The sequence below is a fragment of the Oryzias latipes genome, chromosome 6, assembly GCF_053564925.1.
Source record: "Oryzias latipes strain Hd-rR chromosome 6, Olatipes_Hd-rR_3.1".
Taxonomy (NCBI): domain Eukaryota; kingdom Metazoa; phylum Chordata; class Actinopteri; order Beloniformes; family Adrianichthyidae; genus Oryzias; species Oryzias latipes.
The window spans coordinates 4182501-4202276 of NC_136242.1; the positions used below are offsets into that span (position 1 = coordinate 4182501).

The window sequence follows — 19776 nt, forward strand, 5'->3', positions numbered from 1 at the left end:
CTCTACATGGATGACATCAAGCTATATGCTAAGAGCGAGCGTGACATTTTTTTTTATATGTCATGAATTAGAAGAGAACAACTTATATTCAATTGACTTACATCTACAGACTGTTACTAATCTGAAATCCAGCAAATTTTTGATTAATCACTATTAGTAGCAACTAGTTACCTTTGACAGGGTTTGGTAACCCAAAAGGTTAACTAGTTTTGTTGTTGGTTAGTGGTAACTTCACAGGTGAAATGTATGCATGAAATGCTTCAGATGAAAACAAGAGCTCTTCAGATTTCTCAGCTTCTTTGAACTCTTTGCACTTGTGTCTTTCTGTGCCCGTGGCCCTGAGCGCTTCTGGGAGGTTCCTGCTAATACGATCCTGAGGATGATGAAAAAAAAGAGCCTTTTTGTGCTGCTCACAATCTGAGAAGCTAAACTTTCTGATGAGCTAATGGCTGCCTTCAGGGTGAGCTGGATCAGGTGCTCAAACTCCATATTTAAGCTTTCGATCCATGTGAGCTCTGGCTGGTTGTTCCTGCACTACAAAAATCTGAAGAAAGTAAAAAGATGCTTGTTTAAAAAAAACATTTTCTTTCTCTATTTTCCAAGATAAATAAGTGTATTAATAAAGTTCTCAGTATCAAAATAATCCTAGTTTGGGAAAAGATGTTTTCGTGACTGGCCTTTTTTTTCTTAAAATATAAATTCTTGTTAGACCATTTTTCTTACCCCATTGACAGATTCTTTTGTTAATTTAAAGAAAAGTTTTCAAATTTTGAAAATGTTTGATTTATTGCTTTATAGCCTGTTTTTGCTTTCACTTCTTGAATAACATCAATTTTCTTTGCACCTGCTTTTCTTTCCCAGCACTGAAAGAAAACTGATCACCTCCCCTTTTCAGGGTCTATCCCCGTTACAAATGCCCCCCATCTTTATAGTTGCCCCCCTCTGATCATGTAACACACCTTGACCTCTTAAGGTCCTGTTGATGCAGTCGTTGACTGCTGACCCCCCTCCATCTCTTTTTGCCTCTCCAGATCAGGGTGTTGACAGGCCTGAGACGTGCCGGGTGCCCCCCCCTATCTATGGGGGTAACGGGGAGCTGCTGTCTCCTAGACTGGGAGCACTGAGCTCTGGGATGAGCCTGGCCATGGAGGGCGATTTGGTGTCCCCTCTTCTGATGGCCCCCGTCCACATCGACCCATCCTGCCTCCACCCAGACCTGCTTACTGAGGTGCAGCATGTGGTGATCACCAGGGAACAGCTGCTGCTCCACCTGAACCAGGTCATCGGCAGAGGTCAGTCTCCACGCCGGCGTCTCAGCGGCTTCTTTTTCACTGCGGGTTCTACTCAAATGCAATGCTGGGGCTGCGTGGGGCGTCAGTCATGCAGCTGATCCTGTCAGCAGGAGTAATTCGATTCCCCCACACTGGTTGAAGTTATGTGGGTGAATTTTACCATTGGGGTGAAAATGCAGAATGCATGAGAAAAATGGCTGAAGGTTTCCATACTAGTCAACAACAAACGAAAACTGTCCACATTTTGATCTATAAAAGAGTCCCATTTATGTTTGAAAGCACAACAGGCAGCCTGACACCTCAAAGAGAACCCTTCCGTGCAGCAACTTTCACATCAAAGGGTCGAGCAGGCAGATAAAATTCTGATCAAGACTAGATTTATTAGTAGACATGATGTTTGCCGCTGGATTTCCCAAGATCTGTTGTTGAGCAGCGTAACCCAACACCCTCAGACATCTGCAGGGACGTGACAGAAGAACGGCACGCTCATTTCAAGGCTGCCAACATGCCGTTTTTACAAAGGGACAGAACACAATAAAACGGTGGATAAATTAGGGAGTTTTGACACAGGTTGATAGTTGCTGAGGCGTATTAATGAATAAAGCGTTGTACTAGGTTACTCAGAGGGGTAGATTTGTGATAGTGTGTGCAGATCGTTTCTTAGTAATCTGAAACTTTGCTGTTTAAGATGTGAAACATGAAGAAAATCATTATTGTGGACCATTGAAATCACCTTTGACCTCCTGTTTGATGAAGTTGAAGGTTCAAGCTCCAACTCACAGAAACAAATGTTTTTATCCATACTAGGGAACTGCTGTGATCTACCAGCGCCTGTAAATGTAGCTCACTTCCCAGGAGGAGGTCTGAAACCAAGCTGAATGGGTCACTTTAATGGGGTCATAGAGCTGTGCCCATTTATGGCTAAAGAGGAGGGAGTGGAGCTGCACCAAAGCAATTTGTAAGCAACAAATCCTACTGCAGATAATATGATTAGAGCTGAAATTGAATTTAACTTTGAGCCTTAAGAGCTACTATTCATCCATCCATCATCCATTCATCCATTCCACTTTTTTCTCATATCTGGAGCCAGCTGGTAGGGACAGCAAGGTGTGACAATACAGCGCGGCCAGATATTCACAGCACGGTGAATATCTGATCGCGGTGTGTAAGTTCAAATATCTGAACTTTAGCAAAGAATTTACGTTGCATCAGGAACTCAGCTTTGGCCCATGACGTGTTGATGATGTAATCAGAAGGTTATGGAGAAGAATCTTATTGTTCTCCTTCGGAAGATTTTGATGTTCGTCTTAATGTGTTGGGGCGCAGTGGTTGCCTCACAACAAGAGGGCCCCTGATTTAAGCCCTGGCTGGGGGACCTGAAACAGAACACCAATGTGGGTGTGGTTCTGCATGCATGGCTTTTCTCCGGGGACTCTGGCTTTTCTCCTAAAACATGCTTTATAGCCTTATTGGTTTCTCTAAATTGTCCCTAGATGTGAATGTGCATGGGTGTGTGATTGTGACCCTGTGGCAGACTGGCGACCTGTCCAGGATGTCCCCTGCCTTCGCCCAGAAGGGGCTGGGATCACGGCTGACTGTGTAAGCTGTAGAGCCGATCCAGTGTTTCCCAACCGGAAAGAAAACTGCAGCATTCCTCCAGAACCAGAAGTTCCACCATTGACCCAATTCTACTCTCCAGTATCCTGAATTAGACTTTCCCTGTCTGTGGTTTCAGGACCCCAGTGGTCCCTCTTTTTGAGAAAGGGGGCACTGTTCTCAACCACTGTTCACCATGAATGTGCAATAAAAACATGTGGTAAAAGAAAGCCGGATGGTTGTCCTTTACAGGTTTTAAAACTATGTGATGTTGAGAGATTCTATGCATTGTGATGTGCAGGTCACTTCGGCTGTGTTTATCATGGGACGCTGCTCGAGCCAGACGGCCAGAAGCTGCACTGTGCGGTCAAGTCCCTAAATCGTAAGTACAACCCTGTCTACATATGAGGGCATAGAACTGGAAATAATGAGAAGCACTGATTTCACACAAAAACTGAAAATAACCACTTTAAGAATAATAGAAATATGCACCAAAAAGCTGCTACAACTATTGTGTCCGACTCAGCTAAAAAATTACTTTTACAAAAGAAGAAAATGAAAGAAAACAAGCATGCAGATAAGGAACAATGTGAACAAAGGATTCAAAACAGATAAAGGAACAAAAAATCTATAAAAAATATCATTTTAATGGGTCAGTTGAACAAGCTTTGGTAAACGACCTAAATCGTCAACATCATGAAAATAACTGCCTTTGTGCTTTTTTGAGTCATTTTACCTGATGTTATACGTCATTGTATTCAGCCATTTTTGCTTTATTGCGAGAATCAGTTGAAGAAATGTTCACATTTCCCTTTTTAATAAATTATTTTTAATAATAATGAGCGCAACTCATGCACCCCTTTTTTTTCCTCGTCCAAACTGGGATTTGGTTTTAAAAATCGGACGGTTGGATAGCTTCAGTATAGCTCACCATTTGGGTTGTACCAGTAATAAGGTAAGATAGGATGAAGATACTTTGTTGATCCCAACCTGAGAAATGTGATTGTTGCAACAGCACTGTATAGGATTTAGTTTATAAAGCAAATTTACAAAAAAACAACAATAAAAATCAGCTTATCTCTGGCACAAGGATGTTGAATTATACAGTCTTAAGGCATGAGGCAAGAATGGTCTTCTGTAGCGGTCATTGTGGCATCGAAGCTGCCCCTTAGGCTCTTGGAAAAGGCGCTCCGCTGTTCGTCCAGTCCAGGATGGAGAGGGTGCTTGGGATTATCCTTGAGAGTTTGTTCAAAGTTCTTCCATAACCACTTCATAAATTCAGTCTCTTTGTGCAGCTGCAGTCACGTGAAAAAATTAGGACACCCTTATGAAAGCCTGTATATTTTTCAGCATATTTGGATACATTCACATTTAATAATCAATTTGAGCATCACTGAGTGATTCAAGTGATATGACTTGACCTAAAGATGTTTTGAGTCTATTTAAAACTTTCTATGAAATCCAATTTAAAGGGAATGCAATTTCTGCTTATGCTTAAGTTTAGACACTTCACACATCAGACACATTTAAGGGACTAGAAGATGCCACAAAAAATCTTAATGACACAATTTCAGCCAAAGGAGCAAAATATAGCTAATAGGAGGCAGGAGGTTCAAACTTTGACCTCCATTAAAATATACTCTTTTTTCAGATCTGTTTTTCAATGAGTAGAATAATAGTACTGTTTTATTTCAATTTTTAATTCAAATGACTAAATGCTGCTCTCCCTAGAAGACCACAGAGAAGAACAGAGTCTTGGTCACAAATATTCCAACATCTTGCTGAAAATGCTAAAAGACCTCAGCTTCCTCTGGAAATAGTCTGCTGCAGGCCTTCTTGCACACAGCTGTGCTGTTGATCTTCCCGCTCAAGCTGCTGTTGATGGTTACTGTCAGATACTCGTACTCTTCAACCTCTGCCACATACCTGACCAAGATGCTGAGGGGCTGGGAAGTTAGTCGTTCTTAAGTCAATCACCATCTTTTTGATCTTGTCCTCGTTGACTCACTAGAAATTCAGAGATGAACTTGTAATGAACTTCTGCCGCTCTGCAGAAACTATGTCCCACGAAACAATACAGTTTTTTCTATTTTTGCCAAAATCGGCATAATCATTATTAAAAGAGCACTGGGAACACTTTTACAATAGATCAAAAGATGATCAGAGAGGGATTTTAACTCAGTGCTTTTGCATTTTGGCTTCAATACGATCAAAGGATGTAGAAATCATTTGTTTTGTTGCTTCTTTGTCTTCCAGCTTGACCCTTATCATTTATTTTTTTAAAAGACCAGCTGCCCCCTCTTCTTATCCAAACATATTCATGTCTAGCAACAATTGTTCAATCTGACATCTGCTTAGATTATATTCCATTTTTATGGCATGATATCACATCCCCCCAATAGCATTAGAGAACTAAAGCCAGGAATCTTTCAGCTGGGAGTAGCAGTGATGAATGAGCGCCCATTGGCGAGGATGGGGGTGAGGTCCTGCCTAATCGTGTAACCTGTCAGCCATAGCCAGGAGATTGATGCTGGAGCAATTTGGAGAAAAGACCCATGAAGTCACAGGGAGCCACCAACAACAGCGGGGGGGGGGGGCTGTGCTCAACCCGCCTGGGGTCGGGCCCACTGGGATTTGAGTGTTTCTTTATTAATTTTAGTGAACTCACAGGTCAAGCCATTATTATTCTCTGCTTTTGTTGTGTTGAGAACCTTTACTTGATGTTTTTACCTAAATGCAGCTGTCTGTAATATCAAAACTGAGAGGAAAATTACCAACATCATATTTTCAATTGGAAATGATTATTTTGAAATATATTGAAATGGCTATTTTAGTTTATGTCTTTGGGGTTTGACCTCAGGTGATGGTGAATCATCCACCTAATCTGCACAATCAGATTATAGCAAAGTCAGAAAAGCTAAAGTTCAGGACACTAGAAGCACCAACGCATTTAACAAATAAGAATTGGGAAATGTGTCCTTTTAGATTTTCTAAGGTAGCTGGCTTTCATGGTAAATGATTACTTATCTAGCGCTGGAAGGCCAAAGCCCTTTACAGTCACAGTCCCATTCTTCCATTCACACACATTCACACACTGATGCATGACACTGCCAGTACCTGGCACCAACCACCAGGAGCAATGTGGGGGTTCAGTGTCCTGCCCAAGGACACTACAACACATGAGTGGGCAAGGCAGAAACAGAACCCTGCCACTCTAAACTCTGCACCACAGCTATCACAGGTATCTGGGGACTGACTTTACCACTCATGTCAGAACAGCAGCTGCTTCTATTGATCTGAGAAGTCATTCTTCATGCTATCCCAAATCCATCATTCTAAAATGTCTTCAGCTAAAAAAATGCAAATACATTAGAAAAGTCTAAAGTTCAAAATCCCAAATAAATAGGGCTTTTCTTTCTTTTATTGTTGTTAAACAAGGCATCACAGACTTGGAAGAGGTGTCCCAGTTCCTGAAGGAAGGGATCATCATGAAAGACTTCAGTCATCCCAACGTCCTCTCTCTGCTGGGAATCTGCCTTCCACCAGAGGGTTCACCGCTGGTGGTTCTGCCATATATGAAGCATGGCGACCTGCGGAACTTCATCCGTGACGAAGTGCACGTAAGAGCTGCGTCAAGCAACAACAAAACAAGTCGAAGCTTTTCTTCCAGTGCTGAACTGATTTAAAATAAGAGAAGACAAGGGCAGTGATGATGAATGTGTCCTGCAGAACCCCACCGTGAAGGACCTGATGGGTTTTGGGCTTCAGGTGGCCCGTGGAATGGAGTATCTAGCCAGCAAAAAGTTTGTCCACCGAGATCTGGCTGCCAGGAACTGCATGTAAGCTTCAGTTTTGCCTTTCTACTCCAACTTAGTGTGTGGTGGCAGCAAGAGAGCACGCTAACATGTTGATGCTTAGAGAACGTTCTGTGTGGATGAGTGTGTTACGGTACTTTCCCCTCTGTGGACAATTATACATGTGGTTCATTTCCTCTGAACTGTGCCACAACCATTGACTGTATATGACAACTGGACTGATTAGCCCCTCCCCTCTGGCATTTTAAACAGGAAGCACCCGCTGGTTCCAAGAAGCCAAAGTCCTAAGACTTCTATGGAGAAATAAACAGCTGCTATTCAGTCATTCTGGTGGTTGGAATAACCATTCTTGTTTTTTTTATACATTTTCTTGATAATCCTCATTTTTTACATGATATTTTTTCATTTTCAAGTTTGACAAGTTATAAACTGAACAATCAGATCAATAAAAGTATGTGGTCAAAACATTTGATTGACGCGTTTTGTGTACCCCACTTTCAGGGGAAAGGGGTGTGGCCTTCAAACAAGCTCAACCCTGATTGGCGAGAGTGGTTTCCATAGAAACTATAACTCAAAACGATTCACTGCTTACCGACGTCATCTGGCTTCAACATGTCGGCATCCATATCACAAAAAAATGTCGACTGAGTTGACTTCATTTGGTTGAAGCCACAAGTAGACGGTTTTTCTATGACGTCACACTACCACTGTCCAGTTCTCTTATACAGTCAATGGTCAGAACAGAGTTTTGATGGAACCAAAATGACCTGTAGCGGGCTGCCACTCATGCTTATTTGCTTATTGCAAAAAAAAATGTATTTTGTATGAATTGAATCATTTAAAATGTAGCGATATCGACTATGAATCGAATCGTTAACCAAAACTTATGATATGAATCCAATCGTTAAAATGAATGGTTACACCTCTATCATTAACCTATTACACATGAACTGTAAAAGGACTCTGAAAGTTATTCAATGATGTCATATTATTAGCAGGATGTGTAGGGAATGAACTAAAATTGCAATAACATTTATCAACATGTGTCTTTCAAATAGCATTTGGTCTAATCAACCCAAATGCTTTACCAGCTTCCAGTTTTGTGACGTAATGTTTTGCAGTCCCCCCCCCCCCCCCCCCCCCCCCACACACACACACACACACACACACATATGTGAATTTATGAGTAACCAGTAAAGTTTGTTTGCACTGGCAGGCTGGATGAGAGCTACACAGTAAAGGTGGCTGACTTCGGCCTGGCTAGAGACATCTATGACAAAGAATATTACAGCGTCCACAACAAGAGCGGGGTCAAGCTGCCCGTCAAATGGATGGCTCTGGAAAGTCTGCAGACGCACAAGTTTACCACCAAGTCAGATGTGGTGGGGCAAAATGATTTTCATCACATATGATTTCTGTTGGCTGAGTCTGCACGGAAAACATGTTGTCATGGATTTACAAAAGCCTAACTCATGCCCTTCTTTTCAGTGGTCATTTGGGGTGCTGCTTTGGGAGCTGATGACTCGTGGAGCCCCGCCATACTCTGATGTGAACTCTTTCGACATCACCGTGTTTCTCCTGCAGGGCAGGAGGCTGCTGCAGCCCGAGTTCTGCCCTGACGCCCTGTAAGTGTTTGTGCTTCTCATCGGCTCCACTTAAGGGACGGTAACACCAAGATGTAATACTCTGTATTCATAGAGAAAGAACCTGCCTAACCAACCACAGTCATAAACAAGCATCCTTCCAAGTTCAGGACATTCAGAAAATGTCTTAAACAGAGTTCATGTCATCACATATTTAGGAATAATTCAAGTCATTTTTATAGCTTAAGCCTTCATATGAGGGGGACGGACGGCCCTTATGGGGTTTAGGGATGTCCCAGCCTGTGGCAGGTCGAAGACAAGGTCGAACTTTTAAAAAGTAATTGATTACTTTACTTTGGTTACTGGATGAAATTAAAATTACTTTACTCATTACTTATTTGAAAAGTAATTCACTACTAGTTTCTTTATCCTCAAAAGTAAAAGAGTCATTCTGGCTGGAGGGGGCACGGTGCTAGAAGCAGATGAAATGTTAACAGGAAAGGCTCAAATCTGAAAAACAACTACTTACAAATCAACTTTTTCATTTAAAAATGTTTAGCTTTTTCCTTTTAAATACATTTAAAGTGTAACAACACAAAACACAACAACCACAACACAAAATAGAAATTAAAATGTACAAAACAAAAAGAAAAAGCTAATAAAAGGTTTCAATGAATTATAGTAAAGGTTTAAAGTGTCTCAGCTTTGTGAAGCTGTTTTGGATTAGACTAGTTATTCCATAGACTCAGGATAGCACAAGGGTTGGTTGGGTCAGAGTTGGGTCATCTAGACCCACTAGACAGTGCTCTGAACCTTTTTTCTTCAATGATTTGTGATCTTCACTGGTGTGCATGGATTACATGAAATCTTTCCACCTTTATCCACCTTTGTCATGGTAGGGAGAACACCTCAATGTAAGGAGGGGGGGTCATCTAAGATAGCACAAGGGTTACTCTCTTACAGGTTATGCCTACGCCTTTCATTCTTGATTGCAGTGAGACTAACTTGTAAAACCTAAAATTCTGAAGACTTCCAAACATCCATCTACCTTCCTAATCTGCCAAATCTCTTTTTGGAGGGGTGGGGAGGGGAGGGGGGTTCTGGGGTTGCTGGAGCCTGTCCCAGCCATTGTTGGTGGGGTTGACCCTGAACAGGTTCCCAGTCTGTCACAGGGCTTCTGAAAACCTACAAAACGTTGCAATGAGGACATGCCTTAAAATGGGAAGTTTTAAAAAATGTCTTTTAGCGGTGAAGCCCCTGGGGAAGTGAGTCCATCTATCCATGTGTTACAAAAAATCATTCTTAAAAGCCCAGTACTTTTTTCGTTTTAAATTAGTTGTGAATAATTGTTAACCAGCTTATTATATCCAGATCAAAGTTGAAAATTGTATCTTTAAAAAATTTTAGTGTGGCATATTTTTTCTTTTTTATAAACTTGGTTAAAGCAATGTAAAGCATTGGTTTCTGTTGTGATTTCATACTTAATTTAAAAGACTTAATCACAGGTTAAATCTGTTGTTTAGGTTTAGATTTGTTGTGTTTTTGTGAATGTTGTTGCCTCATAAAACTGGATTGCTGTAACATCTTTCCTCTCCTCCCTCGCAGCTACACGGTCATGGTGGAGTGCTGGCATCCAAAGCCTGAGCGGCGGCCCTCCTTCTCAGAACTGGTGTCTCGCATCTCTGCCATCTTCTCCAGCTTCAGCGGAGAGCACTACGTCCTCCTGAATACCACTTACGTCAACATTGACAAAATGACCCCCTACCCCTCCCTGCTCACCTCCACAGCTTCATCCTCCTCTTCGGCTTCCTCCCCCGAGGCCTCTACCTCCACGTCCCTGCCGCCGCACTCCCCGCTCTTCTGTCACGCAGAGCGAGGATGCTGCACCTGAGACGGTTAGAAGCCGCCGGCCATTGGGAGGCAGAGAAGAAAAGCGTTGGAAGGGGAACTCCTGACGAGCTACTGGACGTACTCACCAAACACTGGACACTGCATGCTGTGGAGACACGAAGTCTTGTTTTTGGAGTTCGGACTTGCTCTTCCTTCAATGTACATCTCATGCATTAACTTACATCAGGGGTGGAGCTTCTGGACTTCCACAATTCTGAGGCGCGGAGAGACAAACATGCTGTATTTTCCTCAAAGCATCGCAAGACAGCAAAGCGGGTTTAAAACTCTGTGCTCAAGAGCTGTCACACTTCCACAAACCATAAGGGCGGGCTGTTGATGCAACATCATGGAGAGTCGTTTCTGCCTTGAGGAAACCAGCTGAGGTGGGCTGGAGGCTGACTTCAGCGGGGGAGGGGGAGGGGGGCAAAAGCAGGATGTGCAGAAAAAAAGTTTTTGTTTGCAGATCACTGGATGATTTATTTATGTTGTTATGTGTTGACAGATTTTGATGCCCGCTTATCTGATCCACCTTTTTTTTTCTTTCCTTTTAAAAACACTTCAACTCTTTCCCTATAAAGTGATTTATTGGATTTATTTTATTGGATGCTCACAGTTTTAGAAAAGTATGCCTTCCAGCAAAAAAAAAAATAACTCACATTTTAGGTTTACATAAAAAGTTTATCTCTATATCATATATTTTGATTCCACAACTTTATTCCTGTGAGTATCAGGAATCCTGTCGTCCAATTTACATCTAAAAACACATAAAAGACAAAGAATATGTCTGAATTCCCTCCCTAACAACCGTCTAGTGCCGTGGGTTTCAAAAGTAATTGGAAACCATCCTCACTACATGTTTTTAATGGCAAAGATGACATCACCGATTTTCTGAAGAAAAAACATAAAAATATTTATGAATATATTGTGTTCTGAAGATATGAACTTGGATGATTCATAAAAAGCTAAAATAAAGGTAAAATTCAGTTGAGTTCAAATAAAATAAAATTCCCAAATCGTTCAAACACAATGCATTGTGGTCCATATTTGCCTATCTAGTGAGCATTGATGCACACTGGTTTTTCGCAGAGACTTCTGGGAAATTTCTGGCTCACTGGATTTTGAAATTGTCCATTCAGACAGCACTACAAAATGGCAAACGCACTATATAGTGCACTAAGTAGTGAGTAGTGAAGGAATTCAGACACAACTCAAATGATTTAATAAACTTCAACAAAAGAATGAGCTTTCCCATTTATTGATGCAAGTAGCAGGCATTTTTCTCCCATGTTGATAGCAATGTTCCAGTCTTCCAAAATGAAAAGGCAACTTTAGGTAGGATCCCCGTGTCATGACCTTTGACTGTTTGACCTCTTAGGAATGAGTAGATACCACAAAGTTTCTCATGGTTGCTACAGTGAGTGACAGACACAAAAGCTGGGGCAATAGAAACAGTACCCTAAATAAGAGAAAGGTAGAATTGACATTTATAAGTACATTTTTTTTTTGTCAACAGGATTCCTGTCTGCTGCAGTCAATAAATTACAAATATGTGAAAAGACGTTGGGGACACTTTAATCTGCTAAATGTGGTGACCCAAAAGAAGTTCACCCTTCCACCTGACAGTCAGAAGCTTGGTGACCTGGGAAGATGGCTGCAGCTCTTCCACACAGTTTTTTAGGGCATTTATTCATCATGTATTTTAAAAGCTCAGCAGCACAAGTCTGACCTAAAAACTTCAGAATAGAGCCCCTAGCGAGATAGTATTTGTCAGCTGCCATCTTACCTTGTCGTCTATGGAAGAGTTTGCAAGTTTGTGTTGGGATCTCTGCTCTGACTGTTAACGCATGGACACACTTTTATTATTTAGGATTTCAGATTTTGCCACATATGTATATTAATCTTCCACTGCTAAAGGGTGTCCTTTTTGGTTTACCAAAAAATAAAACATTATTACCATGTTAAGAAGTAAGGAATTGTAGAACCGGTCTTTCTGCTGAGAAATCCTCAATGGTCCACATTTTTACAGACAATCTTGTCGAATCATAGCACACAAGGGCACAGACTTTAACCACAGTGTGGAGACGGTCTTTGGGAGCTCCTTCTGGGATTGTTTTACATCGTCTTTGTGTTTAATTATGTGATTGCAGGGTGTTTCGCTTTGTGCTACAGGGCAGCTACAATGAAAAACAAAAACCAGTGACTAAAGTACGCCACTGAGTAGACATCTCACAGATAGGAACCCTGAGTGGTGTGGTGTGTGTCCTACCTGCCGCTGACCTGGATCAGGTGTGCTCCATCATTAAGACGCTTCAAGGACAAAGCTGTTTGGAAAAGAAGCAGGACACGGCCCTCGAGGCCAGAATCCCCCCTAATATACAATATGGTTGGCATTACTTCCAGTGCAACAGAGAAACTCCTGTGTTGTGTAAATAAGGAGTCACGTCATCTTTATGAAGCTGTTCCTCCCTGGGATGAGGACCACTGACTGAATGTCCCAATGAAAGACTGGGTAGTATTAGGTCGAGAAGATTCAGTTAGCTCTTTTTTGTTGTTATTTTGCAATTAAAAAAAGAAAGCCTTTCATTTCAATTCTCTGTTACAGATTTAGCTCAAATCTGAATGAATTTCTTCAGGTTTTTTTGGTTCAAATTAATTCAGAATAATGTCTATCTGGATGTGAAATTGTCTGATCTTAAGAGAAATTGGCTGCACCTGTGACTGAACTTCTCATTATTGAGAAAAGAAATCGGCCCTAATGTTATATATATATGTTTGCTTTGTGTAGCAGTTTTTGTGTTGTTTTTTAAACTTCATTTTGTCTTTTTTTAATGGCAGCTGAAGCCTGGTATGAATGTTTGCTATGACAGGAAATTTGCTGTACTATATTTTTTTAACAACGACACAACGCCTCTTGTTTAGTCCAATGGGGAAGACTGGTGATGAACTGTGGCACAAAACAAAACCACTTAGTTAACCCTCTTGGTATTGGGACAAACCACTGCCATGTTGTACATAAGGAGAGGAGGCTCTGTGTGTCTTTTATGTACTGATAAACTGTTTTCAGTGTCAGATCATTGTAAAAAAATAAAAACATAACAAATGTTAAACCCTGGAGAACCACCTCATTACACTTAAAGACTGCTGTCACTTTCATCCTGAAATTTCCCATTACTTGTGTGTTCACACATTTGTGTTTGTATGTTCATCTGTAAAAAATCTTGAAGGTACATGTTCATGTGTAATGTCAAAGCAACTTTAAAGTGTAATAAAGCTATTCCTTTAGAACCTACGCCTGATTTTTGTGCAACTCTTTATTTGTATTTTGAAATTGATACGTTTTTTTTTATATGTAATCCATTTTACATGTCAACAAAACTAAAAAAAAAATCAAATTGCATTTAATAACAAAAAATCCCTCCATTTTCTTCCCCTTATCCTGGATCAAAGCAGAGATGCCTGGACTTTCCTCTCCCAGCCACGTCCTTCTTTCTTTCTGTCACATCTCCATGAACCCCTTTCTAGCTTCTTTTTCTTTTTCCATTCACCATCATGGCGAGGTGAACTTTATTTTCCTTTGCACAGAAGTAACAGAGGAAAAACCACCATGAACATATGAGCCAGAATGCCAAAACATGATGTTAAGCACGATGAGACATCTGCCTCTTACCAGAGCCTTCAATCATGGCTTCCGCTGTGATTACTCCGTTTTTTATAGCTGCGTCATAGGTTAACTGGTGCCTCTAAATTGCCCCTATAGGTGTGTATGTGAAAGTGTGGCCCTGCAATAGCCTGCTAACTTGTTTAGGGTGTACCCCACCTTCACCCAACCCGAAGGAATTCAATGGGTTCTGAAGGTTGATGAATGAAGGGATGGAAATGTGGCTGCACTTAGAACATGCCAAAAAATGTCGCTGTACGACTAAAAGTGCATGACTTTCTTGTGTATTTCAATTTACTTCTGTAGTTCAACACAAAGCTGGCGCTTCCCACTCAGTCCATTACAGTTCAGTTGAAAGTTATGTGACTCTAAAAAAGTCTTGTAGCTAAGAAAGAAAATTAATGGTTGTCTTTGTTGTTGTGTTCGGGTTAAAAGTGACCCTTTTCCACACTAGGAAACGGGTCCCTTTTGACCCAAACACAAAATAAGGGTGAAGGGGCCAAACAAACGTTAATAGTCAAATCTATCTGTCAGCTGTAGAGTGATAGTCGGAGGTGGCGGGGCGTCAGCTTTGACAGCTGGGAGGTTAAAAAGGACAAACAAGAAACCCCAATCAAGAAAAGAGCTGGATACAAATACCTGCTCAAAGGAAGAAAAAAACAAAGGTCCAAGGTTAAAACAAAGTCCTCTGGTTGGGTTTCATTTCAATACACCTGTATTAAATTATGCTGACAGGTTATTGTAGGAAAGTAGCCAAATAAAGGAAACCTGTTCTCACATGCTACTTTTGTCAGTAATTTTCCACAATGATTCAAAAATATTTATTATGAACAAATCAAAACTTTTGGGAGCCTTCAGACATAATTAGCTAGCGTTTGAATACTGACATGTTATACCATTTAAATGAGGAAGCGGGACTAAAAAGCGTCATTTCCGGAAACCCTGTTAGGTTTGCTCTCTGTGTTCATCAATTCCCTTCTTCTTTGGGTTTCTTTAACCCAAATTTCACAATTTTTCAACACAACATTAGATCTATGTAAAGCAAAGGGTTCGCTTATTTTACACAGGCTATTTCTACAGTACAGACCAAAAGTTTGGACACACCTTCCCATTCATTCAAATGGGAAGGTGTGTCCAAACTTTTGGTCTGTACTGTATGTTTGCTCGCTTATTTATTGATTTTTCATCACTAACATGTCAGAACAATGATTTGTTTGATAAATACGTCTATTTGTTCTGGGTAAAAATAATTACTGATCAAAGTCATTAAGTATCATTTTGTGTTTATTTTAAAGTGGGATGATATGAAAACACAATATTTTCCTGATCGGATCCCATTTTTTTTCTTAAAAAACAGCAAAAGCAAAAGCAATCCTACACAGCCTATTGTACATGTATATACAGTAGTTCTGTCAAACATGTATTTTAATATCCAGATACCAGTTTCTTTAATTCCAGCTCTTCTTATCTCAGGAAAAGCGAAAGGCAGAGGGTGGAATTTTCCAGTGTAGCATGGATTAGATTAACAGTAGGTCTTATAATTACCATGCTGCTCCATATATTTAAGCACACACTGAAAAAACGATTAAACTGGCAGCTAATGCAAGCACAGAGCATGTTAGACTCCGCATTTCCCTTGTATTTGCCACAACAAGCTCGTCTTGTCTTTCATCTCCCCAGAACGTTTCAGTCAGCCACCTTCAGTGCTACTGTGTTCCATGACCCAGGTTGTCCTTGGACAGAATCCAGGCTCAGGAGGAATCTGAGCATGAACAGACTCTGTTTCAATTTATAATGAGAAGAAATTTTCTCTGAGATCTTTTACTAAATTCTTAATCACATGCACACGTGTGGGGGTTGAGCCATAGGGGTGTTGTGGGTTTTTGGGTAGTCCTGGTCTGTGGAGGGTTGTAGAGAGGACCGGCAGGTGTGTGTTCATGTCTTCATGTCTAACCTCAAAACGTGTGTGAAGCCTCAGTCACAGCACTGCGTCTACAGTAAATGGGACATGGCGTGAAGGAGCATGCACCCATAGGATGCCCACACAGACTACACCGGGTGTGCGCAAGGAGCGTGCACTTGGCATGTGAACAGCAATGACTGGCTCGTTGCAAAGCATTTGGGAGGTCAAAAAAACAGAAAAATCCATACAACACGCCTGGATCTCACCTACATCACCTTCATGTACCTTAAGTGTTCGCAGCATGCCTGTAGAAAAAGTAGAATGAACATTTTCATTCCACAGGCGCACTACGACCTTAATATTTTTTGCACATTTGACCCTTTGTCCCCTGCAGACTGCCCATTTCCACCTGTAGGGGCAGCTATGTAAACAATAAAGGGGATCAAATGGGCGGTGGGGACTGGTTCCTTCAGAGTACTAATTATAAAGGTGACAAAAACACATTAACCCAAGTTAGCAAGTCAACTACTTTGCTTTCTTCTGCTAATCAAGACTGAAGTGAACAAGAGCACCCCCCTCCTCCATTTTTGCCTGGTTGTGTCAGCTTGAGTAATTCCCACAGCATTGTGTGTGTCTCCTGCTGTAACTGATACATGCTTTAATCACAACCACACTCATGTTTAAAGAGGGCACAGGTGTGCCTGCCCATGCGGTCGCAGTACAACTGGGTGCAGGTTTGTCATCTGGTGAGTCAGGAGCTCTGGAAAGCAAGACAGAGGCTCACAGAAGAAAAGCTCCTCGCCCCAAACCACGCTGCACAGAACCACACGCCAACGAACCATCAGGAGATCAGAGGATCCTGGACCTGATCTGAAAAAATGAGAGATAAGTGGTGCACCCCTCCAGGTATGCAAGTGTGTGTTTGAAACTTGAAAGCTGCAGTGATGTCCATGGACACAGTCTTATCATCAGACCAAAGTCAGTCAGAACCACCCTGACCTCCTGCTGAGTCAACTCTCAGTTCTGTTAATGAGTCCTGGTTGGAGCTGAAACCAGGAAACAACAAATGCTGGAAAACCCACACATCCCCCTGTCTGTTAATCATCTACATCAGAACCGGCTCTCAGTCTTTCCACAGGCCTAGTTCTTGGGTTTTCAGTGCCACCTGTTGGCATTGGAGAATGTTTCTTTTAGCAAGAACATAAATCCTAGATAGAACACTGTGATCACCTCGTTATAAGACATGTGTTTGACTAAACATTTCTATCTCACATACATTGGAACACAAGCCTTTGAATACAGACCTCGTTTCTTAAAACACGCATGGAGGCAGCTCATTTAAATCAAGCCAGGAGAAATGGTGAAGAAGATCTTTTTTTTTTTAAAAGACAGCAGAGGAAAGTCAGATTTTGCTGCTTATGCTGGAAACACCAGTAAAAATAACCTATTTTAAAAGGAACAAGGTCCCTTATGACTGCATGTTTTGCAAATCTGCAAACAAGCATCAGCACACACATGTTTGAGTCCACAGGTTTATACGCGCACCTCATATAACAGAGCTGCTTTCTGAAAACTGGGACAGCTTAGACCAAATAAAACGGAAAGAAACACACAAGACAACCAAACTGGCAGCAGCAGCTCAGAACTTCACCGCTGGACCGTGAAGACCTGGTTCAGCTGTTAAATGTTAAAGGGTCATCAGAAAACATGACATCAAGGCCGTTCTGAGACCCACAGTCCTAACTTCAGTGCACATGTGAGAACATTGCATCAACCTTTAGCAGTCACGCACCGAAGAGAGAAAGCAAAACCCATCAGATAAACTCAAGATCAAAACCCAAGTCAAGAGATGTGTCTGAATTAGTCAAATGAAGCCTGAGGCCACTGTGAGCCTTCAACACATGTCCCAGTCTGACTCCAGTCCTTAATATTAAAGACCAACAAGTCGTTTAGATTACATTTAAAATGGGCAGCTAATACGTTGACAAAGACTTCTTTTCTCCAGCCATTTATTAGTTGAATTCTATAAAGCATTCAACCCATTGTTTTCCTGTTTCTCTTTCTTTATTATTGTATCTTCTGCCATTTTTTGGCGCTGAACTCCTTCTAGAATTTTTCATTTATTTTAACCATTCAACTATTAAAATGTTCAGCTCTTTAAGCTTTTTCCAGTTAGGACTTTTGGTCTTTCAAATCCTTGAACTTTTCAAGAAATTCCAGGATTTCCATTGAAATCCATGGGGAATCTTTGGTGCAGACGCTCGCTGGTTCGAGACCCGGCTCTGGCATTTTTCACAAAAACATCTTTTTTGTTGTTGTGCTGTTTTCGCTTTGTTTATGGTCAACTTTGATAATTTCTTTGTTTTAATCTATTTTTTGCCAGTGTTTACCCTTTAAGTTTCATTTTCATTCAGCAAAATAGTATTTTCTAAACAGCAGCTCCTTCTAGTTCTTTTTGCAGTGTCCTTGAGTTACCTGAAGAGGCTTGTAAATGACTTGAGTTATTATTCTCATGCAAATCATAATGGTTCCCTTACAGTCTCAACCAGAGAACATTCAGGACAAAATAGCAATCCACCGCTATCTTGCAAATGTTTTGAGCTGTGAGATATCAACCAAGAACCTCCAGAGATGACAAATCAAATCAAATCAAACTTTATTTATAAAATAGCGCTTATCATGCATTTCATGCAGCTCGAAGCGCTTTAACATTAAAGACAAAAAACACACAACATTACAGTAAAAACCCAACCCACCCTACACCCTTCCCACTCCCCTCCATTAAAGCACATGACCCACGACAATGAATGTTGACTACCAATGCAAGTTAAAATAAATAAATAAATAAATAAATAAATAAATAAATAAATAAATAAATAAATGAATAAATGAATAAATAAATAAAAAAGCAAGCAAGCAAGCAAACAAGCAAGCAAACAAGCAAGCAAGCAAACAAACAAACAAACAAACAAACAAGCAAACAAACAAGGCTTGGCTCTGCTGCGAGGAAACGGCATTTGGGAATCTCTTCATACCAGGGGCCAGCCCGGCCACGGGAGCATCGCCACAGTGCCAACCCAGACCGGGACAACACCAGGGTCCACTTCACAGCCGTGAGGCTGCAAAATTAAACCCCAGCCGCCCCAGCAAGGGCAAGAACTGCAACAACAGCCACCGGGCAAGCCGGCAACCCTGGCAGAAAAGACTCCCACAAGAAGGGAAACAGAAGGGAAACATGGAGGACAGCAAGTCAGGGAGTGAAGCTGTAAATGAAACAGTCAAAGTTGAAATCCTGTGCATGAATGCATGGGTACACGCACTAAACTATGGTAAGGGTTAGGGTTAGCTCTGGTCTGTGTATTTTGACTTTGAAACACAGTTTTTACAAGGATTAAATCTGTTTTTTTTTTTTTGTATGAGTGATTTTCTTAAATACAGATGTCCTTGTAAACATAAATGTAGCAGTGCAGCAACTTTATGAATAGATTTGATGTACAACTATCTCTATTCCTGTGTGTCTGATTCTCTTTTATTTTTAACCATTAAAAAAAATAGTTAAGTGAACATTTTCGTTCATACAAAATCTTGATACCTTAAATAGGTTTGGTATTTACATATATTTTCTTTTTTCTTTTTTTTGTTTTGTCACCTGCTTCATTTGTTTTTATTGCTTGAAATAAACCAATAAACCAAAGCTTTGGATTTTGAAGATTGCATTTTATTTTTGGGTCTCTTTTTCTTTTTTGTCAGAAAACTGTACGTAAGTCACCTAAACTTTTACGTTTACCTTATATTCCCACTCCAATTACCTTTTGATCCATTTTTAATGTGTTTCCAGTGATTCAATTAATTATGATTAAGATGTTTTTAGCCAAAATCAAAAAACCTGTGTGGGTTTTGTTTTGTTTTTTTGGACATAGTTTCCGCAGAACCTCCCTTCCCCGCACGAATCTAACATTAGCGGAGCGACCAAAATGGCGACCAATATCAGAGCTATCCAGCCGTACAGTTTAGATCCAGATTCCAGCTCAGACAAGGA

The 19776-nt window shown here is 40.9% G+C and overlaps 1 protein-coding gene across 1 annotated transcript in view; it reads left to right on the forward strand.

The window, feature by feature from the left end:
* Positions 1-13465, forward strand: part of met (MET proto-oncogene, receptor tyrosine kinase) — an 87490-nt gene extending 74025 nt beyond the window's left edge. The window contains exons 15-21 of the mRNA XM_011472878.4: positions 1032-1292; positions 3190-3270; positions 6327-6508; positions 6618-6727; positions 7920-8085; positions 8192-8328; positions 9892-13465. Of these exons, the coding sequence (XP_011471180.1) occupies positions 1032-1292; positions 3190-3270; positions 6327-6508; positions 6618-6727; positions 7920-8085; positions 8192-8328; positions 9892-10177 (1223 nt within the window). The 3' untranslated portion in view covers positions 10178-13465. The remainder of the gene's footprint in view (positions 1-1031; positions 1293-3189; positions 3271-6326; positions 6509-6617; positions 6728-7919; positions 8086-8191; positions 8329-9891) is intronic.
* Positions 13466-19776: the final 6311 nt, after the last annotated feature.